The 20492-nt window shown below is 36.1% G+C and overlaps 1 protein-coding gene across 9 annotated transcripts in view; it reads right to left on the bottom strand.

Annotated features, from left to right (window-relative positions):
* The window catches only part of NR3C1 (nuclear receptor subfamily 3 group C member 1), a 92486-nt gene that overhangs the window by 24567 nt on the left and 47427 nt on the right, over positions 1-20492 (bottom strand). For 7 of the 9 annotated variants that reach the window (XM_039836428.1, XM_039836431.1, XM_039836430.1 and 4 more), the window contains exon 3: positions 2959-3125. In XM_039836428.1, coding sequence (XP_039692362.1) covers positions 2959-3125 — 167 coding nt within the window. The remainder of the gene's footprint in view (positions 1-2958; positions 3126-20492) is intronic. The other 2 variants (XM_039836435.1, XM_039836434.1) reach the window with 1 other exon arrangement.

Below are 20492 nucleotides of genomic sequence, written 5' to 3' on the forward strand. Positions count from 1 at the left end.
GTAATTTGTTATATTACAATAGATAATTAATACAGTAAGGACAGTAAAGTTTTTTTTTTTTTAATCTTTAAAAGAGAGCGATCCAAGAAAAATGTTAATTAAGAGGACAGTGATGCATACCTACCTGATCATGGAAGTGGTACAGGAAATGAGTGACACAGCAAAGGGCATATTCTAGGCTTTTTTGCAGTTTGTAACCCTATTTAATGTATCCAACTTTTAAATGTGAACTGTGACTGTCAGCTTGAGCTTATCGGCTCTCAGAAACTGTGTGGTGTAGTGGAAAGTGCACTGGTAAGGTGCCAGGAAGCCCTTGATCTGAATCACAGCTTTATTTCTTAGCTGTATGATCTCAGTAATGTTTGTTAACTTTTCTGAGCCTCTGCTTCCCCATTTGTAAAGCTGGAAAATTAGCAACTATCCGACTGGGCTTCTGCAGGGGTTAAAGGCAATTGTGTAGAAGATTCTTACAGTAGTGCCTAGCATATTGTAAGCACTCAATAAATGCTAGGTATTAAACAATTCCCTTGCAATAACTTTCATCTGTATCTAACTAGATTATAAGTTGCCAGGTGACAAAATTTTTTCATACACCTCTCAGAGTTAGTGTGACATTGAGGTTAAGAGCCTGTTTGGAGACAGCTGTGTTTCAATCCTAGTTCTCCTTCCTAATTTCTCTGAGCCTCAGTTTCCTAGTCTATCAGATATGGATCATAATAGCATCTCAGGGCTCACAGAGCTGTTAAATAGTGTGACATATATAAAACATAGTATTTGGTACATGGTAAATTAAGGGTAGCTGATGCCTACCTCTACCATGACCCACCAACAAAAGTTGGTGTACTTTTTTGTACTTTTGTACAAAGGGAACACAAGTGAAGGGACTCGGGGGAAAAAAAAACCACTGAACCACTTACTATACATCGAAAGAAATGGAGCTATTTTTTCTGTACGCAGAAAAGCAACTCCTAGAATAGCAAATGAAAAAATCCAAAATATCTATCCTTGTTCTAGGTTGAATGGATAGTAAATAAAACTTGTGCAAATTTCCTAAAAATATATGTTTGGGTATTTATTATACTATGCCAATTTTGAGATAACCTATCATTTCTAGCAAGTGTTAAAAATGGGCTGCTAAGAGTAATGTAAATTATACAGATTACATCTTTGTTATTGATATTGTTCCAAAATATGTATCTGGGCTTTAAAACATATTTCCATCATGTCTAGATTGGTTATCAAAGGATTACGGAATTTTAGAGCTAGAAGGGACCTTGGAGAACATTAAAATCCAAGTAAAGGATTTACTTAACACAGTCCACATATCAAGCTTTCCCTGTTAATCCTGTAATTTAGCCATCATACTTAACTAAAATACTTAAATGACAAACATTTTGAAATAGCCTAGCTAATATTCAATGAAATTTGACCTAAAAACAAGTATAAGAATTTAATTTTAAAGCAGAGATTAAGATCAGAGGTCATATAGCCTGCAGTGGTGTTTTATTTGGGAAGTATGTTTCACTTAGAGCATGCATGCGCTCCCTCCCCCAGCTGTATTATATTTGGCCAGAATGACATACTTGGTCTCTGTAGCATTTGAATTTGTAACCCTGTTTTAAAGAATAATTTTAGTTAAAATGGAGGAAGAATGAAAAAATATTTTTAAATACTCATTTCTTTTAAGGCTCCACTGTCATTCTGAATTTCACTTTCAAGAAGTCAATTTGTCAGTATTATTTGTTATGTACAGCAATACTGTGTTACTTTTACCACTGCATTTATATCATGGAAATAACTAATTAAGAAAGTGAAGTAGACTGAAGAGGCTTCCTTCTCTTGGATCTGCAATAATAACAGAGGCATTGCACTAAGCAGGAGTGGGCTTACTTATGAGTGGACTCCAAAGTTGGGAGTTCCTAAACTGGTCAAAACCTACATCCTTGTGCTTGCTCCATGTGGGGTGACATGAGTAATCATACAGTTTGCTAATGAGTGAAAGAAGTAATCCAAACAAAAGAAAGTGACTCATCTAACTCTTAAGGATATGTAAATACAACTCTAGCCAAATAATAATAATCATACTATGAATGAGTAAATGATTATATTTCTTTTAAAATTAATATAATTAGAGTAATTTTTAGGTAATCTACTGAGGCTACACTGCCTTCAAACAGCTTTACCAAGAGGATTAACTGGTAATATTAGAAAATTTTAGTGATTTCTAATAATAATTTGCTATGGAAGGAATCTCCTTTTTTAAAGAGTTGATGCTATTTGTCCTTGTCAGCCAGTTGAATCCATAACAAGGGTAAAGTTTATATTAATATAATAGTCATACAGTGAAATCACCCTCTCTAAAATACCTTCTTTCCTGACCTCGGGCAGTTAATCACATGCTCCTCTGTATTATAATCTCTGTACCTTGTAATTAACTCACTTTTTACTTCTAGTAGCCTGTGACCTCCCACAGGGCAGGGATCAGGTCTTATGTTGTATTTATATCACTTAGCACAGTGCCCTGGCTCAGCAGGAAGAAAATATAATACCATCCCCCTCCTCCCCAGTTCTCACTGCATTTTTGACAGGCTGGAATAGTTGGTGGCTTTAAAACCAACTAATTTATGGGAATTAAAGCCTATGATTCTAATACAATGAGCATTATGTTTATGTTACTGCCCAAATCTAACACCATCATATCACAGGATACAACTTATTTACAGTTACCTTCTGTTCTCTGACCAAGCTCCCTCCCTTCAGTTTATACTTCTGTTATTCTAGTTCTGCTTATGTTGCTTTTTAAAGTATCTTTCCCCCTGAAGGACCTAGGAGCCATCCTCCTCTCCCCACTTTACTGTTTTCTAGCCTGTTGGGTTTTGTCTATAATAGAAATTTGAAAACCCACTTTGAGAAATAAGAACCAAATAGAGAAAAAATAAAACTCTTCAAAACACACACTACCTTCCACTGCTCTTTTGAAGAAGACTTTACAGCTTCCACAAGTCAAGACCCCATAATGACATCCTGAAGCTTCATCAGAGCACACAAGGCAGAGTTTGGGAGGTGGTCCCGCTGCTGCTGAGGAGCTGGATGGAGGAGAGCTTACATCTGGTCTCATTCCAGGGCTAAAGGAGGAAGAAAGCAGTGTTGTGATTTGACTGTCACTACCATCAAAGGAACATCAAAATACAGTTCTCTCACCTTCTTACTCCACAGTGAGCACGTTCCCATGCTCTGACTTCAAGTATTAGCAAGCATTAAAATATCTTATCTACCCAAATATGTTCAAATGATGTTTTCTTCTTTAAAAAAAAAAATTAGGAGTGAGGTTATTTCTAATTATCCCCTAAAAAGAATGGTGAAATTGTGTTTCATTGAGAAATTCAAAATTTTAGTTGCTTAGGATTTGTTTATAGTTATAATCACCTTTATTAAGGTATCATTTACATATAATAACATTCACTATTTATAAGTGTACAACTGATGAGTTTTATTAAATAGTTGTGTACCTATCACCATGATCAAGAGAGAGTATAATATCTGTCACCCCCAAAAGATCCTTCCTACCCCTTTAAACTTAGGATACCATTTTTTCCCCTAATTTTAAGATCCTGCACAGGCATCTTTCAAGTTCAGTCTTAATTAATTCTCATGTCCTACTACAGTCAACTTTCACAATATTAGTTTGGTCTAGATCTCTCATTCCCAGTGTTGCCAAATGAAACCACAGTTTCTTATGGCTTAGAAAAGAAACATTCCTTTCTATAACCTTGTTTGGTTTGTAGTAAGACTGGAAAAAAAGCACCAAGCTTTTTAATGGTAAGGCTCTTTCTGCCCTCCCCACTCAATGAAGAAATATGCCCTGGAGAAAATAATGGAAGATGGGAACCACTTCTCTTACTAGGTCTTGTTTTTTGTTTTCTAGATTTTTCACCACTAGGAGCACAGGTATAGTGTTTACTGGTGTTTAAAGGTAAACATTCTTTTCCTAATTTGTTTTGAAAATTTTCAAATTCTCAGAAAACTTGAAAGAATTGAACAATGGTACCTATACCCTTTATGTATACTCAACCAGTTCTTAATATTTTACCACATTTGCTTATAAATAGATATATTTTTATAAACTAACAAAATAGTGATCCTTTTAATGCTTGAGAAAAAATTAACTATGAAATATTTCATTAGAGATGATACAGTGCTCTCCAGTGCATCTTAAGGAATTTTCATCTTACATGCTAACTTTAGAAACAAAACTGCATTGTATAACTCCAAAGAGTTTCTGAGTAACTAAAAAGAGTCTCTACAAAGAGTTTCTAGAGACTACCCATTCTTCCTCTTGTTATATGTTCTTCAGAAATATGGATGGTAGCAATCTGTTGATTTTGGACCTATACATATTTAAGTGTGTTGTTTATCACCTCTATAAGAAAGTTCATAAACATACCATTACTTTTCTCTAAAATTTTCTTAATTTGCCTATTCTCTAAAAGAGATGGCATTTGGAAATAAACTGATATTGGGTTTTAGTTGTCTTTGTCCTCCTTTATAATTACGGCCAGTAACAGTCCAGCAGCTCAAATACTGTTCTGTTCAGTGTTGTTTCATTATACATCATTTCACTTAGTTGCAGAACCCATCGAGAACCCGTCGACAATGTTAAGACTTACTGTCCTAAATCTCAATCACGAGTATGCTCAAACTAATTCACAGAGCGAACTAACTTAAAAAATCGTTTTGGTTAGCAACATGGTTGGAAATTAATAAGTAATATCTTTGTTGTAGTTCTCTTTTAGAAATGAAAGTTAAAAGGTAATTGTAGAATGACAATTTGTTTTATAAAAGTCACTTTAGGTAATTAGGCCAATTAATCCAAAAGCTCCCCCTAAATTCTGTCCTCAAATGAGGCTCACTGCACCTGGCCAACTCTTGTTTGTCTAAGAGACCTAGTCAACCAGGACAGTGTCCCCACCACCCCAATTCTGGGAACAGGCCCCGGGGTTTTGCATTGTTCTCTGAACACTGTCAAGAATTTCTGGAAGCTTCCGTATCACAAGGCATTGATTCCCTGCTAGATTTGGCAGAGTGGACTGCGCACTTATGGAAAGCCTACAGTGAAAGAGGATAACCTGAAATGACTTTGCCGTCGGTCTGGCACGAGGCACCCTTGATTAATGGAAACTTGTGACGAATGTAGAGAAGCTGCTCTGGGCCAGAGTTTTACAGAGAAGCAGGAAGGTCTTGGAGTGAGTGAACAGAGCAGTGTGTTAGGGAAGCAAACACTTCCTTGGCTTCTGTTCTGAAGATGCTCCTATTCCTGCTCAGCCAATCTCTGTCATCTGACATCTATTTTTAGGGACCAACCAGTTGTTTGGGTATTTAGTTTGTGGAAAATAAGCGCAGTATTTAAAGATTTGAGATGTTAATTCTCAACCAATTTTAGATAAAAATAAAATTATATACACGTACTTATATATACATACATGTATTTAAAAAACTTTAAAAAGTACTTTGTAGTACTTGATAGTTTTAACACTTTGAACAGAATCTCATCCATCTTCAACAACCCTGTGAAAAGGACATCATCTCCTCTGGATGAGGTCACACAGTAGTAGGAGGTTGATCAGCCTATCTGGTCGAACTGACATGTTTCAGATCTCAGCTCTACCACTTAAAGGCTGTGTGCTGTGACTTGGGTGGGTATCCACTACTTTGAGCCTCAGTCGCCTCATGAGTAAACTGGGAAGGACATCATCTGTGTGTGTTTTGTGAAAACGAAAGAACACGAAGGAAGTCAAGCACATAGTTCCTGCATCAGGCTGGTACTTGATAAATGTTCATTCTCTTCTCTTTCCGGAAAACTGGAGATTTTATTTTTAAAAAGCATTTTATAAGTAGAAAGTAGTATTGTCTAAAACCTAGAAGAGTATTCCCAAATTCAAACTTATGGAGTATCTGCAAAACATGTTCAAGCCACTCAGCTGTGAGCTACAGATGATAAAAGGGAAAGTTAAAGCTAAATGAACAACTTCTTTTAACAGAGTCTCATAGTTTTCATTATATAGGTTCTTCACATGTTTTGTTAGATTTATTTCTAGGTTTTTTATTCTTTTTGTTGCAATTGCAAAGGGAATTTTTCCACTTCTTTTTCTGATACTTCATTATTAGAGTATAGGAGCGCTACGGATTTTTGAACATTGATTTTGTATCCAGAAACTTTACTGTATTTGCTTATTGTTTCTAGTAGTGTTCTTGTGAAGAATGGACTATTACTCAGCCATAAGAAGAGATGAAATACTGCCATTTGTGACAACATGGATGGACCTTGAGATAATCATGCTAAGCGAAAAAGCCAGAAAGAAAAAGTTGAAAATCGCATGATATCACTTATATGTGGTATTTAAACCTAAAAGCAACAAATAAACAGGACAGACTCATGGACATGGACAATAGACTAGTGGTTACCAGAGGGAAGGGGCGGGGGAGGAGGGAGGGAGAAGGTAGATGGGGTGAAGGGGGTCAAATGTGGTGACAGAAATCTAACTATGGGAGGTAAAAACACAGTGTAAATATATATATATAAAAACAGTGTAAATATATATATATATATTTATATATATATGCCTTATCAGCTATTAAAGTGTACAGCTGAAACTTATTGGATTTCAGTAACCAATGTCACCATAAAAAAATAAATTAATCTAAAAAAACTAAATGAACAAATGGATTGATAGAACTGCAGCTAAGAATCTGGAACTTAGGTCAGGACTTTGGCATCCCTTCAGGCAGTCATTCTGGGCTACATCAGATAAGAGCTGAGTACATGGAAAACTGCCAAGTGTACCACGGACATCAGTGGAAAAAATCAGTTTTTGTCACACAAATATGAAGACTATGATGGTCTATAATGAACACCATTGGGAGAGATGGATGAATGTAAAATGGTATTCAATTGCAAATGTGACACTGATACTGCTAAAAGGGATATGGTATGACAAAAATGGTTAAAATGCCAAGGAAAACCATATGGAATCACCATCTTTTAACAAGGATACATGGCAGAAAGCACACCATAATAAGAGTGTGTGTTGCACCCCCTTTGCATGAAAAAGCTAAAATGTCCTGGTCTTTGTTCAGTGTGTTTGTGGCTGTGCCAAACATTCTGAAGATGCTGAGGTTCTGTTTATGAACTGACTACTCCAGGGCGCTTTCTTTTAAGTGAAGAGTCAGTCATAGGAACAAAATGCCTTGTTCCAGGTGAATACTTGAACACTGTTTCCCATTGAGAATGGAGAGTGCTGGACACCAAGTTATTCCTGAGGGTATTGAGTTTATGAGAGAAAAGAAACATGTATAAAGTTAAGTTTTTCTATTTAATTCTGTTGCAAAAACAACTGATGAAAGACGGCTCGTAGATGGACAGTCATAGATGGATTATAAAAGTTAACTGCATACCTTGAGAAGCATGTAAAATGTGCAGGCAAATTACACCCTTTCATTCAGCACATACTGCCAGGCACTGTGAAGATACAGGTCATATCTTATAAGGAAGTTATGTCATGCATGAACTGCATTACTGAAATGGTAATGAACCTGGAAACTTTGATCTAAGTAGGAGTAGCAGAGTAGTTTTTAGCTGCCTGTTATGACATAGTACTACTAGGAAGAGAATCAGCTCTATATACACATAGAAATCTCATTTCAAATCCTTGCTCCTGAGCTATATAACAACTGTGAGACAGTGGCTAGCTGACTTAGCCTGAGTCTGTTTCCTTACTAGTACCATTTTAGGAATTTTTGTGTGGATGAAATGATACCAGGTTTGTATAAAGTACTGAAACACACATGGTGATCATCAAACCATACTTCTCTCCTCACCCCCACCCCCACAAAACTTTTTTCTCCCTCCCTCAATTCCTCTTTCCCTTTTGGAGTATCTCAGGGGAAGAGAAGTGCTATAAATAGCCTTGCCTGTGAGCCAGGGAAAGGCTGATGGCCCCCCAGATGCTCACCTTCAGGTAACTGTAGCTACTTTTTTGATACGCCAAAATTCAGCAATTTAGTTTTGTAAAACATGATTCTGTACTATCATGCGTTAGTCACTTGGAAAATGTTGGTTGCCTGAGTCATGCAGACTTTCCACGTGTTGACACACTTCATTATACAATATAAAGGAGTCACATTAGTTAAACTCATAGTAGCAGTTATGTTTTGCCAAGGTCTAAATTTTGTTTGAAATCTCCAGTTTTTATCAAGTGGCAACAAGAACTGTCAGTTGTCTTCCTGCAGATGTTAAACTCATTTCAGTCATTTTTGAGAAAACAGGCCTAATACCCATGGCTGAAAATCATAGTTTATCCATGGTATATCATGAAAAAAGTGGCTTGTTCAGCTCACAACCTTCCATGTGCTTTTCTTTTGGACAGCCATCAAATGCTGTATGCAGCACTAAGTGCTTTATGCATCTCCCCATTTTGTTACATGGATAGATATTAAAAAGACATACATGTGAGGGTGGAGATTTAACAGATTTAATAATATTTTGCTTCCTGAAGGATATTTTTAAGAGGAACTGGCTTTCTTTTTTAACCATGAGTGCGTGGCAGTCAATACAGTGACTACTGTATCCTAAGATGCCAGCAATTTTACTCATTATTGTTTTTGTACAGTCAGTGCAAATATCAATGCAGTGAAAGAGGCAAAGACTACTCTGTATTATCATGAAAATAGTTCTGAAAGGACCCTGGGGACTCTGAAGTCCAGAGACCACATGGACTGTTGCAGAGAATAGTAAGGAGTCCAAGACGGGCTAGAATTTATTACCTAACTGCAATGCAGTAGCCTGGTGACCTTTTAATCTCTCTAAATCTCAACTGCCCTATTTCTAAATGGGGACTGTAATGTACCTGTAATGGTACAGTATTGTAAATATACAGTATTGCTTACTAAATTAGAGGCTTTCCTCCAAGAGAAAAGAACAGAGATGATAAATTATGACAAACCCCACTGGCGTGGCTGGCTTAGCTTTCAATTTAAGTGAATTTAAATCAACAATTTTTCAATGAAATATAAGAAATCTATTTGGAAAAAAAAAAGGCAAAAAGGATATTATCACCTCAGAGAGCAAGTATTAATTAACATGGGGAAAAATTCTGGAAAGTTGCTACAATTGGATTAATTTTTACCAACTACAAATGCAATTAGGTATATTCTCATTGGCTTACCAGTTTTTCTTCTAATACCATAAAATGACGGTTCTCAACTGGGAGCAGTTTTGCTCCTCGGGACAACTGGCATTGACTGGAGACATTTTTGGTTGTCACAACTGGGGAGACGCTACTGGCACCTAGTGAGAAGACAGTCCCCCACGACAGACTTACTAAGCTTGTTAGTAGTGCTGAGGTCAAGAAACCCTTGCAACAAAGTAGAGAAAAAAGTGACAAAGTAGAGAAAAAAATTCAACAAGGACCAGAAACATTTTCAAACTACCCTACTGATGCAGCCTTAAATATTCACTGATTCAAGACAAGTCCAAAAAGAGATTCAAAACAGGGCTAATACCAGGGACTGCTTATACAGGACTGGTGATTAGCCTGTTAGTAACTTACTTTTATTTTCCCCTCTAGTGCTAGCCCTAAATGGTGGTTTTTACACATTAAAGTCACCTGCACTTCTCTTATCTTTGTTCATTAGGAAAAATGTAAATACTCAGCTGCATACACCAGCTGATATTTTCTGACTGCCCACTTATCCCTGAATTAGCTAAAGGATTACTGATGTGTTTGATAATAAGCTATGGAATAGTTTCCAAAGCAAACAGAAAAATACTCTGGGGGAAGGCTTTTACAATATTTCCATTGAATGGTTTTAAAAGAACACATTTGATCTTATTTAGCGAGCCAAAGAAAGACTGATTATTCTTTTTGCTTTGCATTTGCTGAGAGAGGTTTCTATTGGTTTTAATTTTAGGTGAATATCACAACATTTCTCCCAAACTATGCATCGTTCATACTCACTCATCTTAAGGTGGAGGCTAGAGCAACAAAATCTGTACTGTGATAGGTCAGGGACATTTTCAGTAAAGGATAAGTGAAGGAAAGGCCTTTTTCAGATCTGAGACCCCAAGGCCTGCCACTTAACGTCTCTGCTTAATTTCTCAACTTGTAAAATTAAGTTCTTGAATCCATAAATTCTAAGAAGCTGTCCATATTTCCAAGGTGTGGGTCGGGGTGGAAACAGGGGTAGGAGGTAGAGAAGAATGCATTTGGGTCTGTAAAAGGCTTCTTTGAACCAGTCTATTTATTTATACGAAGAGAGAATATGAGCACCTTACTTATGCTTCATGTCTAATCTAACATGTTTCACAGAAGAAACAATGTCTTTCTCTTTGGAAGGATCCGTCCTCTGACAGATGACTCTTATAGCACCCTTTTCTCAGGCTACATGGTTTCTGTTCTGATTGCTCAGGCCTACGTTAGGGGACATGAGTTTTGACGAGTAACAAGGATGTGGAGACTAAGACCAAGAGTGAGCAGCAAGAACAATGAGAACCTTTTTCATTACACAGTTACTTCTAGAATGAAGACCTGAACTCGGTCTCCCTGATGCTTCCTCACTGCTTAAGAACACACAAGGATAATTGTGGTTTGGCACATACAGAATTATGAACGTGGCTTCTTCAAAGAAGGCAAGAACGGGTTTGAGACAATGGCACACGTAGTGCTTCTTGTAAGATATATATCTCACTATATATATCTAGGGTTGAAACTGGTGACTCTGGAGTTGTGTTTTTAAGCCTGAATCTCATCTGTGGTCAACTTTTTTTAAATGTCCTTTCATGACTTGATTTTTCTAATATTCTAATGGATTTGTAGTTTTACTGGATTTTATTTTTAGGGAGTGGGGTGAGAATATGTTATCTTCCCTTTGGGTTCAGTTACAATGCTATTCCATAGAAATCTGCAGTGTCAATGGCAATACCCGAGCTCAATGCCATTGTCATAATTCTTTGTAATCACATTATAAGCTTGAATTTAGGCTTGTAGCTGCCTCTTTTCTATGTTATACATTCAGTTAAGACTTTTGGAGTCCTCTTTGGTTTAAGTCACACATGTCTATAGATTAAATAGACTTCATCACCTATGGTCTATTTTTGGTTTGTAGTTTTAAAATTGTGTAAAATTGATAGTTTGTATTTGACTTCATTTTACTTTCGTTTGAAGTAAATTTTTGAATCCTGCAGTTTTGAGTATTTACTATAATTTTTAACGTAACTGCTGTGAAATACTTAAATAAAGATAAAAAAACAAAAACAACACTCAGTTCTATCTCAACTCCAACAGTAACAACCATTTTCTCAATAAAATTTCATAAATAACAGTGATAAGCAACATAAACTATCATGTAGTTTCACTTTTGCTAAATTTAGCAATAAAAAAATCTTTGTTTTTCATGTAAGTGTTGATTACTGCAGTTCATTTTAGAACATTCATTAAAAAAGTAACTTCTGTTTCTTCTATTTGGTATCTGCTAACATTTTAGAAACCATATGGGGAAGGAAAAGAAACTTTAAAAGCAAGTGATGACGTGATTTTTGTTTTAAAGTTTTGGGGATATTCTTCAGAATGTAAAAGTTTCAAGGGCACAGGCAGCACTTTTTTTTTTGAGAATAGTGACTGCTGTTGCAGTGGGAAATCTGGAAACTTTGAAACTGATAAGCATTTATGATCAATAGTAATTCTATTTCTAAAGTAATTTGCAGATTTAAAAATAAATCCAATATGTATCTCTCAAATTTGTCTTAACAGCTCTGTCAAAGTTTATCTTCACAAAAGTATTACAAAAATTGTTACTGAACTATACCAAATCCCTTCCTTAAAATAATAAGAATGTGGATAATCAGCCATTAGAAAGCATTTTAAAATTGAGTTCTTAGGTAAGCAGTAAGTTCTGCATATAGGAAACAGAACCTGCTGAATACCAGTGCAGATCTGATATTCCCGTCAAACCACAGCTCCAAAGTCTGAGAGAAATGAAACTTCTGAAAATAAAATCCTCAATTTAAAATATGAAAATATTTTTTAGACTTGTTACTGTCAATAAACCTATCACTTCAAAAAACTTCACCATTCAACATAGTTAAATACGGCAACAAAGAAATGCAGGGTTTTGGTGGGAGGGGCAGGGGAGAGAGGGAACCAATAAAACAAAATTATAACTTTGATAAAATTCTCATCCATTGTTTTAAACAGAACACAAATATCTACCATCTGCCAAAACATGAATCACAAAATTGATGTTTTAAGGATAAGTCATTAATTTGTAGCATAAATATTTAGACTAAATGACAACTCTGGACTAAATGTTTCATTGTTGATAAATGATTCTCCCACATTAATACTGAAAGCTGTCAAGTTTTTAGAACAGTAAAACAATACATCGAAATGTAGACTGTTACCTGCTAGGTTACCTATTCCAGGCTTATTTTAAGACAATTTGGATACCCTGAGTGTTCATTTGGTTTTTTTACTTATCCATCGCTTTCTATAAGAACCACAGACTGGACCTTAACACTCAAGCCGTAAGAATTAAGAGTAGCAAGAAGAGAGAATCTTTCAAAATTACAATGGAGGTGGTTAGCAAAAGTCTGCCTAGTTTAGCCTGAGGAGGAAATCTGCACCCTCCCAAAAAAGAATGTACAATAGTATCTGAGAATATCCCTGTTAGAAAAAAATAATGTAACACAGAGCTGGTTCTTTAAAAAAATCGATAAAATTGACAAATCTCTGACTAGACTAAGGGAAAAAGAGAAAAGACAGATAAAATCAGAAATGAAAGAGAAGTTACAACGGATACCACGAACTACAAAGGATCATACAAGAATACAAAAAATATTTTTTTTCTTACAGTGCCCCCAAAGAGTAAAATAACATAAAGGAAAATTTTCTGCGATTTTGGAAATGTATCATAAACCCTAAACCTGAAAAGAATGAGAAACAGTGACTAAGGGAAACACACAAAAGAGGGCTCACACTCTCTTGCCACTTTAGTGGGGAGGTGAAATGACTGGTTGACTGTGTTTGTGGGCTTGAGGGTTTCATTTGGAATAGGAAGCAATTTGCTTCCCTCCAGGCTAGCATCAACAAATAAACATCACGGACAATAGAGTGTTAACATGCTAAGGCAGGTCTATGTGTGGGATTACCCCATTTTTTACTCTTGTGGGAAAGTTAAATTGAAAATGCAATATAACCATGATCCCCATACTAAGGAAGACTTGTTACTATGTCCATAAAGCCCAGACTATTTTTTCATAGTTCATTTCTTCATATCTAATCCATAATCTACTCCAAGGTTATTGTTTTACATTCATTTAGAAATATATGACTAAATGTAATTAAAAGTGATTTCCAAATAAAGCTAAGTTGGAAGATACTTTTTAAATGATAAAAATAATAACTATTTAGATATAAAATTTGAAAAACACCAAAAAGTTTAAATTAGAAAATAAAGCCATCATACTTTTGTTAGAGAAAACCAGCAAACACTTTTCTATACATATCCTCAATCTTCCAAAAAAATTTTTCGTATATATTTATACGAAAATATAAATACAGTGGGAATAACACTGTAGATGACTGCTTTGTATCCAGCCTTTCAAATGAGAGGCACTGTTCACTTGTTCTTTATTACTTAACATTGAGAAAAATTCCTGTGTTAATAGATCATCTTTTATTACATCATTCTTTGATGGTTGCAAAGTATTTGGCTGTAACTTAGCTCTCGTTATTGTTCATTCTTCGTTTTTTCACTATTATAATACCACTGCATAAACCTTTGCAAGCATCTTTGATTACATACTCAAATTCCTAGAAGCTCAAGGAAAGGCAGTTAACAGTTTTAGGGCTTTTCACGCATGCTGTTAAACTGCCTACCCTCCCTTGTTCCAGGAAAGCAGGCCCATGCATTCTCCCACATTCACTCCTAACAGAAAACAGATCTGATGAACATAGCATTATTCCTCTATTGGGGTGTTTGTCTTCTCAATTTGTAAGAATGTTTAGATATGAAGTATTTAAACACTTAAGTCTGCTGAGGACATACCTATAAAGCCTCAATTTTAAGTCAAATTTTAAAATATTTCAAATCTGATGGGACAGCCCATGATGTTCAGAGCTTTTATTATTGCTCACATGATACTTTTTTCAGTCATATTACTGTCTGAAGTGTATGTGAGCTTGAAAATAAAATGATCAGCCAAATATAGTTCTGGTTGAAGACGATACTGTTAACATATGCTTTTATTTCAGCTCCTTCTGGAACCTAGTAAAATGGGAGTAATGACATTTGTTTTCAAAGGCATAAACCTTACTAAGAACAAAGACAAGTGATATTTTGTTGATTATATCACAAAGAGATAATATCAGCAACATTTAATATTGAACTGGGCATTCTGGGGTCTTTTGGGTCACCCAGTGGGGAAAGCTAAGAAGCAACCTACTTAATGTGACAGAACTTCTAAAAGGTTCAAAAATTGGGGATAAAGGTAAGGGTCAAAATTAGTTGAAAGTCTGTTTAAGAACATTTTCAGGGTTCTCTATATAGAAATGGCAGGCCAGGTTATAGGGGCCAACTTGCCTGTAAAAAATGTTGAGTAAAAAATATTTTTGAAAACAGCTCCTTAAAAACACCAGTGAACTGACAAAATGATAAGGACTTAGACTAAAATCTAAGGGAAAGCACCCTAGCCACTTATATTTTGAGAATATTTACAACTTCAGACAACTTGGGGTTTCTATAAAGGGACAGAAAATGCACTAGAGATATAGACAAAAAACTTATACAGGTAGTTTACAAAATAGGATCGCTAAATGGTCAATAAGTATATGAAAAGGTATTCAGCCTCATTAGTAATCAAGGAAATGCAAATTAAAACCACTATGAAATACCATTATCAACCCACCAGATGCAAAAATTAAACATTTGTTAATAAGGCTCTGAGTTTAAATGGTACATCATTTTGGAAGACAGTTTGGCACTATCTGGTAAACTTGAATACAAGAATATCCCATGATCCAGCAACTCCACCATTCGATATATACTCAAAAGAAATTAGTGTGTACAGGAAAATGTATAAGAATGCTGAGAACAGCATTTTTTGTAGTAAACCAAAAATAGAAACTACTCAAATGTTCACGGTAATGAAATGGATATATAAACAGTGAGATAATTCTATATAGCAAGGAACTACAGTTATTTATAACAGATGAATTGTACAATGTAGAGTGAAAAACAATATTCTCATTAAAGTTGGAAAGCATGCAAACTAAGCTATATTGTTTAAGGATGTATGTATAGCTAGTAAGAAAAACAAGAAAATAATTATGGTGGTGTCAGGATAGTGGTTACCTCTGGGGAGGGGGAGCACAATGGGACTATAATCTCAGAAGGTCACGCTGGAGGCCTCCAGGTGCTGGCAACGTCCTTTTTCTTACCCTGGTTGGTAGTGACACAAGTGCTAGCTTTAAAATTGTTCATTAAATTGTATATACATGTGTTTTGTTTATTCTTATGTATGCTTTGTTTCATAGTTAATTTTTTAAAAAACATTTTAAACAAAATAAGGAAAAACAGCAGATAACTTAATCCTTATATTACCTCCCTTCCTCCAATCATGGATGATTTCTTTCCTATTTTCCATCTTTTCGTCTTTTTGCTCTTATTTCTGAGTTATTTCCTTAACCTTTATCTCGCAGTCCTTCTGAGCTTTTCATTTATGCTGTCGTCATTTTAATTTCTAAGAGTTCAGTTTTATTCTGAGTGTTCCTCTTTTACCTTATCTGATGAAAGCAGCATTTTCCTTTTTCTCTGAGCATATAAATGATAGGTTTTAGGAAGTTCCTTCTTTTGGTATATTTTCTATTTCTATTGTTTTGATCTCTGTTGTTGAAACTAGAAGCTATCCTTTCTTCTGCTCTAACCATCAAAGTAGAAGATTGGAGGCCTTTCTCTGTAAAGCAGAAGTCCCCAACCCCCCAGGCCACAGACCAGTACTGGTCCATGGCCTGATAGGAACTAGGCCATGCAGCAGGAGGTGAGTGAGCAAAGCTTCATCTGTATTTGCGGCCGCTTCCCAGCTCTAGCATCACCAGCTCAGCTCCACCTCAGATCTTCAGGCATTAGATTATCATAGGAGCACCGGTCTCTGGTGCCAAAAAGAATGGGGACCGCTGCTGTAAAGAGCAAAGCAGAAAGGCTCTAGACTAGAGGATTTTAGTCATATTTGAGTATAGAGGTAACGTTACCAAAACAGGAGGATTAAGTGAGCTGTTACATACCCAATATTGATGGAGTTCATACAGGAAGAACAGAGAGGAAAAAAAGACTGAAGAAAAGTTAACAATGCCTCTTGGACCTGAGAGACAGTATTGTAATGTATGGCCTAATGTAAATGAGATTCCAGAAGAAGACAGAAGGGAGCAGAAAGATATTCGAAGAAATAATGGCTTATAAAAGAAATTTAATTCGATGAATTTATCATGGTCACGGCACCATTCATAAAAATCAACCCCCTTTCTACATATTGCAACAACAAAAAAAAATTTTAATGTCATTTATAATTGCAGCAAAACATACACATATAAAACAGAGGAGTAGATGGGGGTAAAAAGGTGTGGGAGAATTCTAAGGGAAAACTAGAAAACATTGCTTAAAGAGACTAAAGAAGACTTCACCGAATGGAGGGCCAAACAGTGTTAGTTATGTCTGTTCTCTCTAAATTGGTCTATAAATTCAATGCAATATCAATCGTAATCCCAGCAGGCGGGGGTGTGTGTGTGTATGTGTAGACTGACAAGCTGACTCTATAATTTACATGGAAATGCAAAGACTCAGAAGACCTTATACCTTGTCTCTGCCTTCTGGGGTAAGACTAAACTTCTTCAAAGATGGCAGCTTTCATCTATCAAATATTTTTGAGTACCATGCCTTAAATATGTATAATGAAGGCAGCTCCTGCACTGAAACTGAAACAACTCTTCAATCTATGAGCATGTACAAAACTCATCTTTTAGATGTTTTATAAGCTGCTGTAGTTTCAAAATAGCAATAACCTATATCATTTGGTTTAGTCAAAAGCCTGAACTATATTAAACAAGTCACTGCTCCAAAGAATCAGCCATCGGGTAATGGAATGTTAAAAGAAAAGCAAATCAACTTAAAGAAGCTTTCTTTTTGCCAGAGGTTTGGCTGGATGTGTTAACTGAGAATTGCAGGTATTCTTTAATTTATAAGGTTCTCGTTTGAGTACTTTTAAAAATTAAATGCTCTGATGGCTTACAGCAAAAGAAGATGTTCTACTTAAGTGAAGTCATTAGAACAACAGTGAGTTTGAGAAGAAGAGTTAAAAACAGAAGTCAATCACTCAGCAACCAGAATCCTAATAAAAAACGCCCGAAGTAGAAAGAACTACACCTACCATTGGTCTGTCCGGAGACATCTGTATACGCTGCTCACGACTGCTCTAAAGAACATGCCTTTCTTACATAGGAGACAAGTCTTCCACCTGCCAAACTCTTAATGGAGCAGGGCATCGTATCCTTTGGTATTACTATATTTTGTTTTACAACCAGAGAGGAGAAAGTGAAATGACATTAAATAATATAAAACTATTATTAAATGTTCTTAGAGAATTACTATTCTTTTATTATTAAAGTAGTCCCATTGGGAAAGAAAAAAACCTATTTCAAATAAATTGTGACTGAATATAGAATTACTGAGTTTACAACAGATAATATACACAAATGCCCTCCATTTTTATTATGAATTTGACTTAAATGTTACTACTACAGGCTTGACGTGCAGAGTTTTGTAGTTAAAAAAAATAAACAGAAAAGGAAGAGGAAAAATGTTTTTCTTCATATCACGTCGTGGCTCACACCCACATGATGCTTGTTCAGAATGATGTGATTGTTGAGTCATAAGCTGTTCCACTGACGCCATGTTCAGAATGACAGATTGGTCTCTCAGACCTTCACCAGGAATCCAGGACAGCCATAGTCAAACTGGTATAAAGAACAAGGTGCCATGCAGGTGTTTCACAGAAAAAAAAAAAGTTCTGAACATACTATATTTTAAGAATAACAATTTCTTTCCTTTTGGTTGTCTTGTTTAATTTTTTAATTTACCAAATTTAATCTACCAATTAATTGTTGCTAACTTTCACTTAGTCTGTATCAGCCATTATGCCAAAAGTTGGAATTATTTTAGTTATTTCATCTTGGCGACATCTTTGAGAATGGGTTCTATTAATATCCCCACATTAAGGATACAGACACAAACCTGGGGTCAAGTCTGTGAGGCCACCAAGGTGGTGGCTCTGAGATAACTAAAATCTAGGTTCTCAAACCTATTGCTGAAGAGTTTCTTCACTGCATTCTGTTGCTTCTCTCATTTTGATGACATATGGATCATATTTGCTATGGATACACATTTGAAGAATCAACTTTAGAAGTTAGAAAAGTTATAAAAAGGCTTCATGGCAGTAAGAGCAAATGTTATCAGCAAAACCAAGGGAAGGAGATGCCCCCAAATATTTTGAAATGGAATCACAAAGTCCTTATCAAGGAAGGATGGAAGGATGGTTGGGCTCTTAACCAGGAACTAGAAAATATACTATGTACTCAAGATTATAAAAGGACAGACACAGATTCCATTTCCATGAAGCTTCTACAGCACATAAGGAAATGGACAATTATAATACACTGTGATTCGTGCTGCCATGGGAGAGTATGGAAAGGCCTTTGGGTAGAGAGAGGTGTCAGGGACACCCTCCTGGAGGAATTGGAATCAAAGCTAAGAGCTAGAAAGGTAAGTAGGAGAGGAAGGTCAAGGGAGAGAAGACGTGCAGAGGCCTCTTGGTACAGAGTACAGCTTTTTTGGAAAACTCAAAGTGAAGGCAACAGACCAGTCCAACAAAAATACTAAGAACATTTTAAAATACTATTCAACCAATGATCCAAAATGATCTGTAAGTCATAGGCTAAATTTCATAAAGTGCGAATGTAAGACAGCATCTAAGGAAGGTGGTAAAATAGAAATCTTAACACAATGGTCATGGTGCGTTTCCATATTCAGAATGGCACAGCATTCTAGAGCGAGGCAGACAGTCCCACCGGAAGTGGGCAACTGGAGAGTGTCCTATGTCCTACCACCACCTCACTGGGTGACCTTAAAAAACTCATTTAGCTTCCTAAGTTCCTCCTTCTGTGACTCACAAATAAAGCCATTTATCTCGCAGGGGGCAGGATGCTGGACCTGATAATTTTCTCAGGATTCTTCCAGTTCTAACATCTGTGATTCTCTCACTCAGATCCATGATGGTGAACTATCAGAGGTGAATGACAACACTATTTTAATGACAACCAGTAACAGTAGCTAATACTGTGTACTAAGGACCAAGCAACGTGCTAGCACTTGACATTCCTTACCTTACTCAACCTTCACCACAACCATATGAGGTAGGTACTGTTATTATCCCCAAACAGACAAGGAAAATGCAAATTACAAGGTTACCTGCCCAAGGTCATATAATTAGCTACTAGTGGAACCAGATTTCTCTTTGGGGCATCCCAGCTCCAGAGTCCCCGCCCCTGGGCAGCAGCGAGCACTCTAGGGCGCCCCTTACGCACCGTTAGTAGCAACAGTCCACGTACTGTTGGCCTGTGCGCACTGATAGCACTTAGCCTTTTCAGAGTATTTTCACATTAGTGATTTATCTTAGCTTCCCAATATTCTTGGAAGGTAGACAGAGTGTTGTTGTCTCCATTTAGAGAGGCGGTAACTGAAGCTCTTGAAGGTTCGGTAGGGATTTGGTGAAGCACGGGGGCCAGAATCCACGTTTCATGCCCCTCCAAATACAGCTAATTACATAGATATAAAAAACTAATGTCAGAAAGAGAAATTGCAAATGTTTTCCCTTGACTTTTTGAGGTTAATTTATAAAAGGATGATTAGTAAAATTTTATTTACTTTTATAAATGTAGCAAGCAGTTTTTCAATTTGGACAGAAAACAAAAATTAGGAGAATGAGAAAATCAAGAGTCTTTCATAATTAAAGATTGCTTGGCAGAAACAATAAATGCTGCAGTGTTATTGAAAACTGATTACTGATGCTACCAAAGCAGCCACAAGAGGGGACCTTAAGTGTGCCCAGTGATTTATGATTTACAACAGAGGCTTTAAGAAGCAGGACTGGAAAGGAAGTCCCTTTAGAGAGGACGTACTCTTCTTAATGACGAGTTCCCCCACCTTTCTTTTTCTGATGCTTAAATGTAACTATATAAAATGAATACTTGAGAGAAAATGCCAAACATCTACATATCCATAAATACACAAAAATCTTTTGCAGTTATCTTTATTGCAATTTATTCTAATCATCTTTTATTAAAATAGTAAGAAAATAAAGACTAAAGTTCAAATTTTTCTGATTTAATAAA

The sequence above is a fragment of the Pteropus medius genome, unplaced genomic scaffold (genome assembly GCF_902729225.1).
Source record: "Pteropus medius unplaced genomic scaffold, Ma_sr-lr_union100, whole genome shotgun sequence".
NCBI classification, from domain to species: Eukaryota; Metazoa; Chordata; class Mammalia; order Chiroptera; family Pteropodidae; genus Pteropus; species Pteropus medius.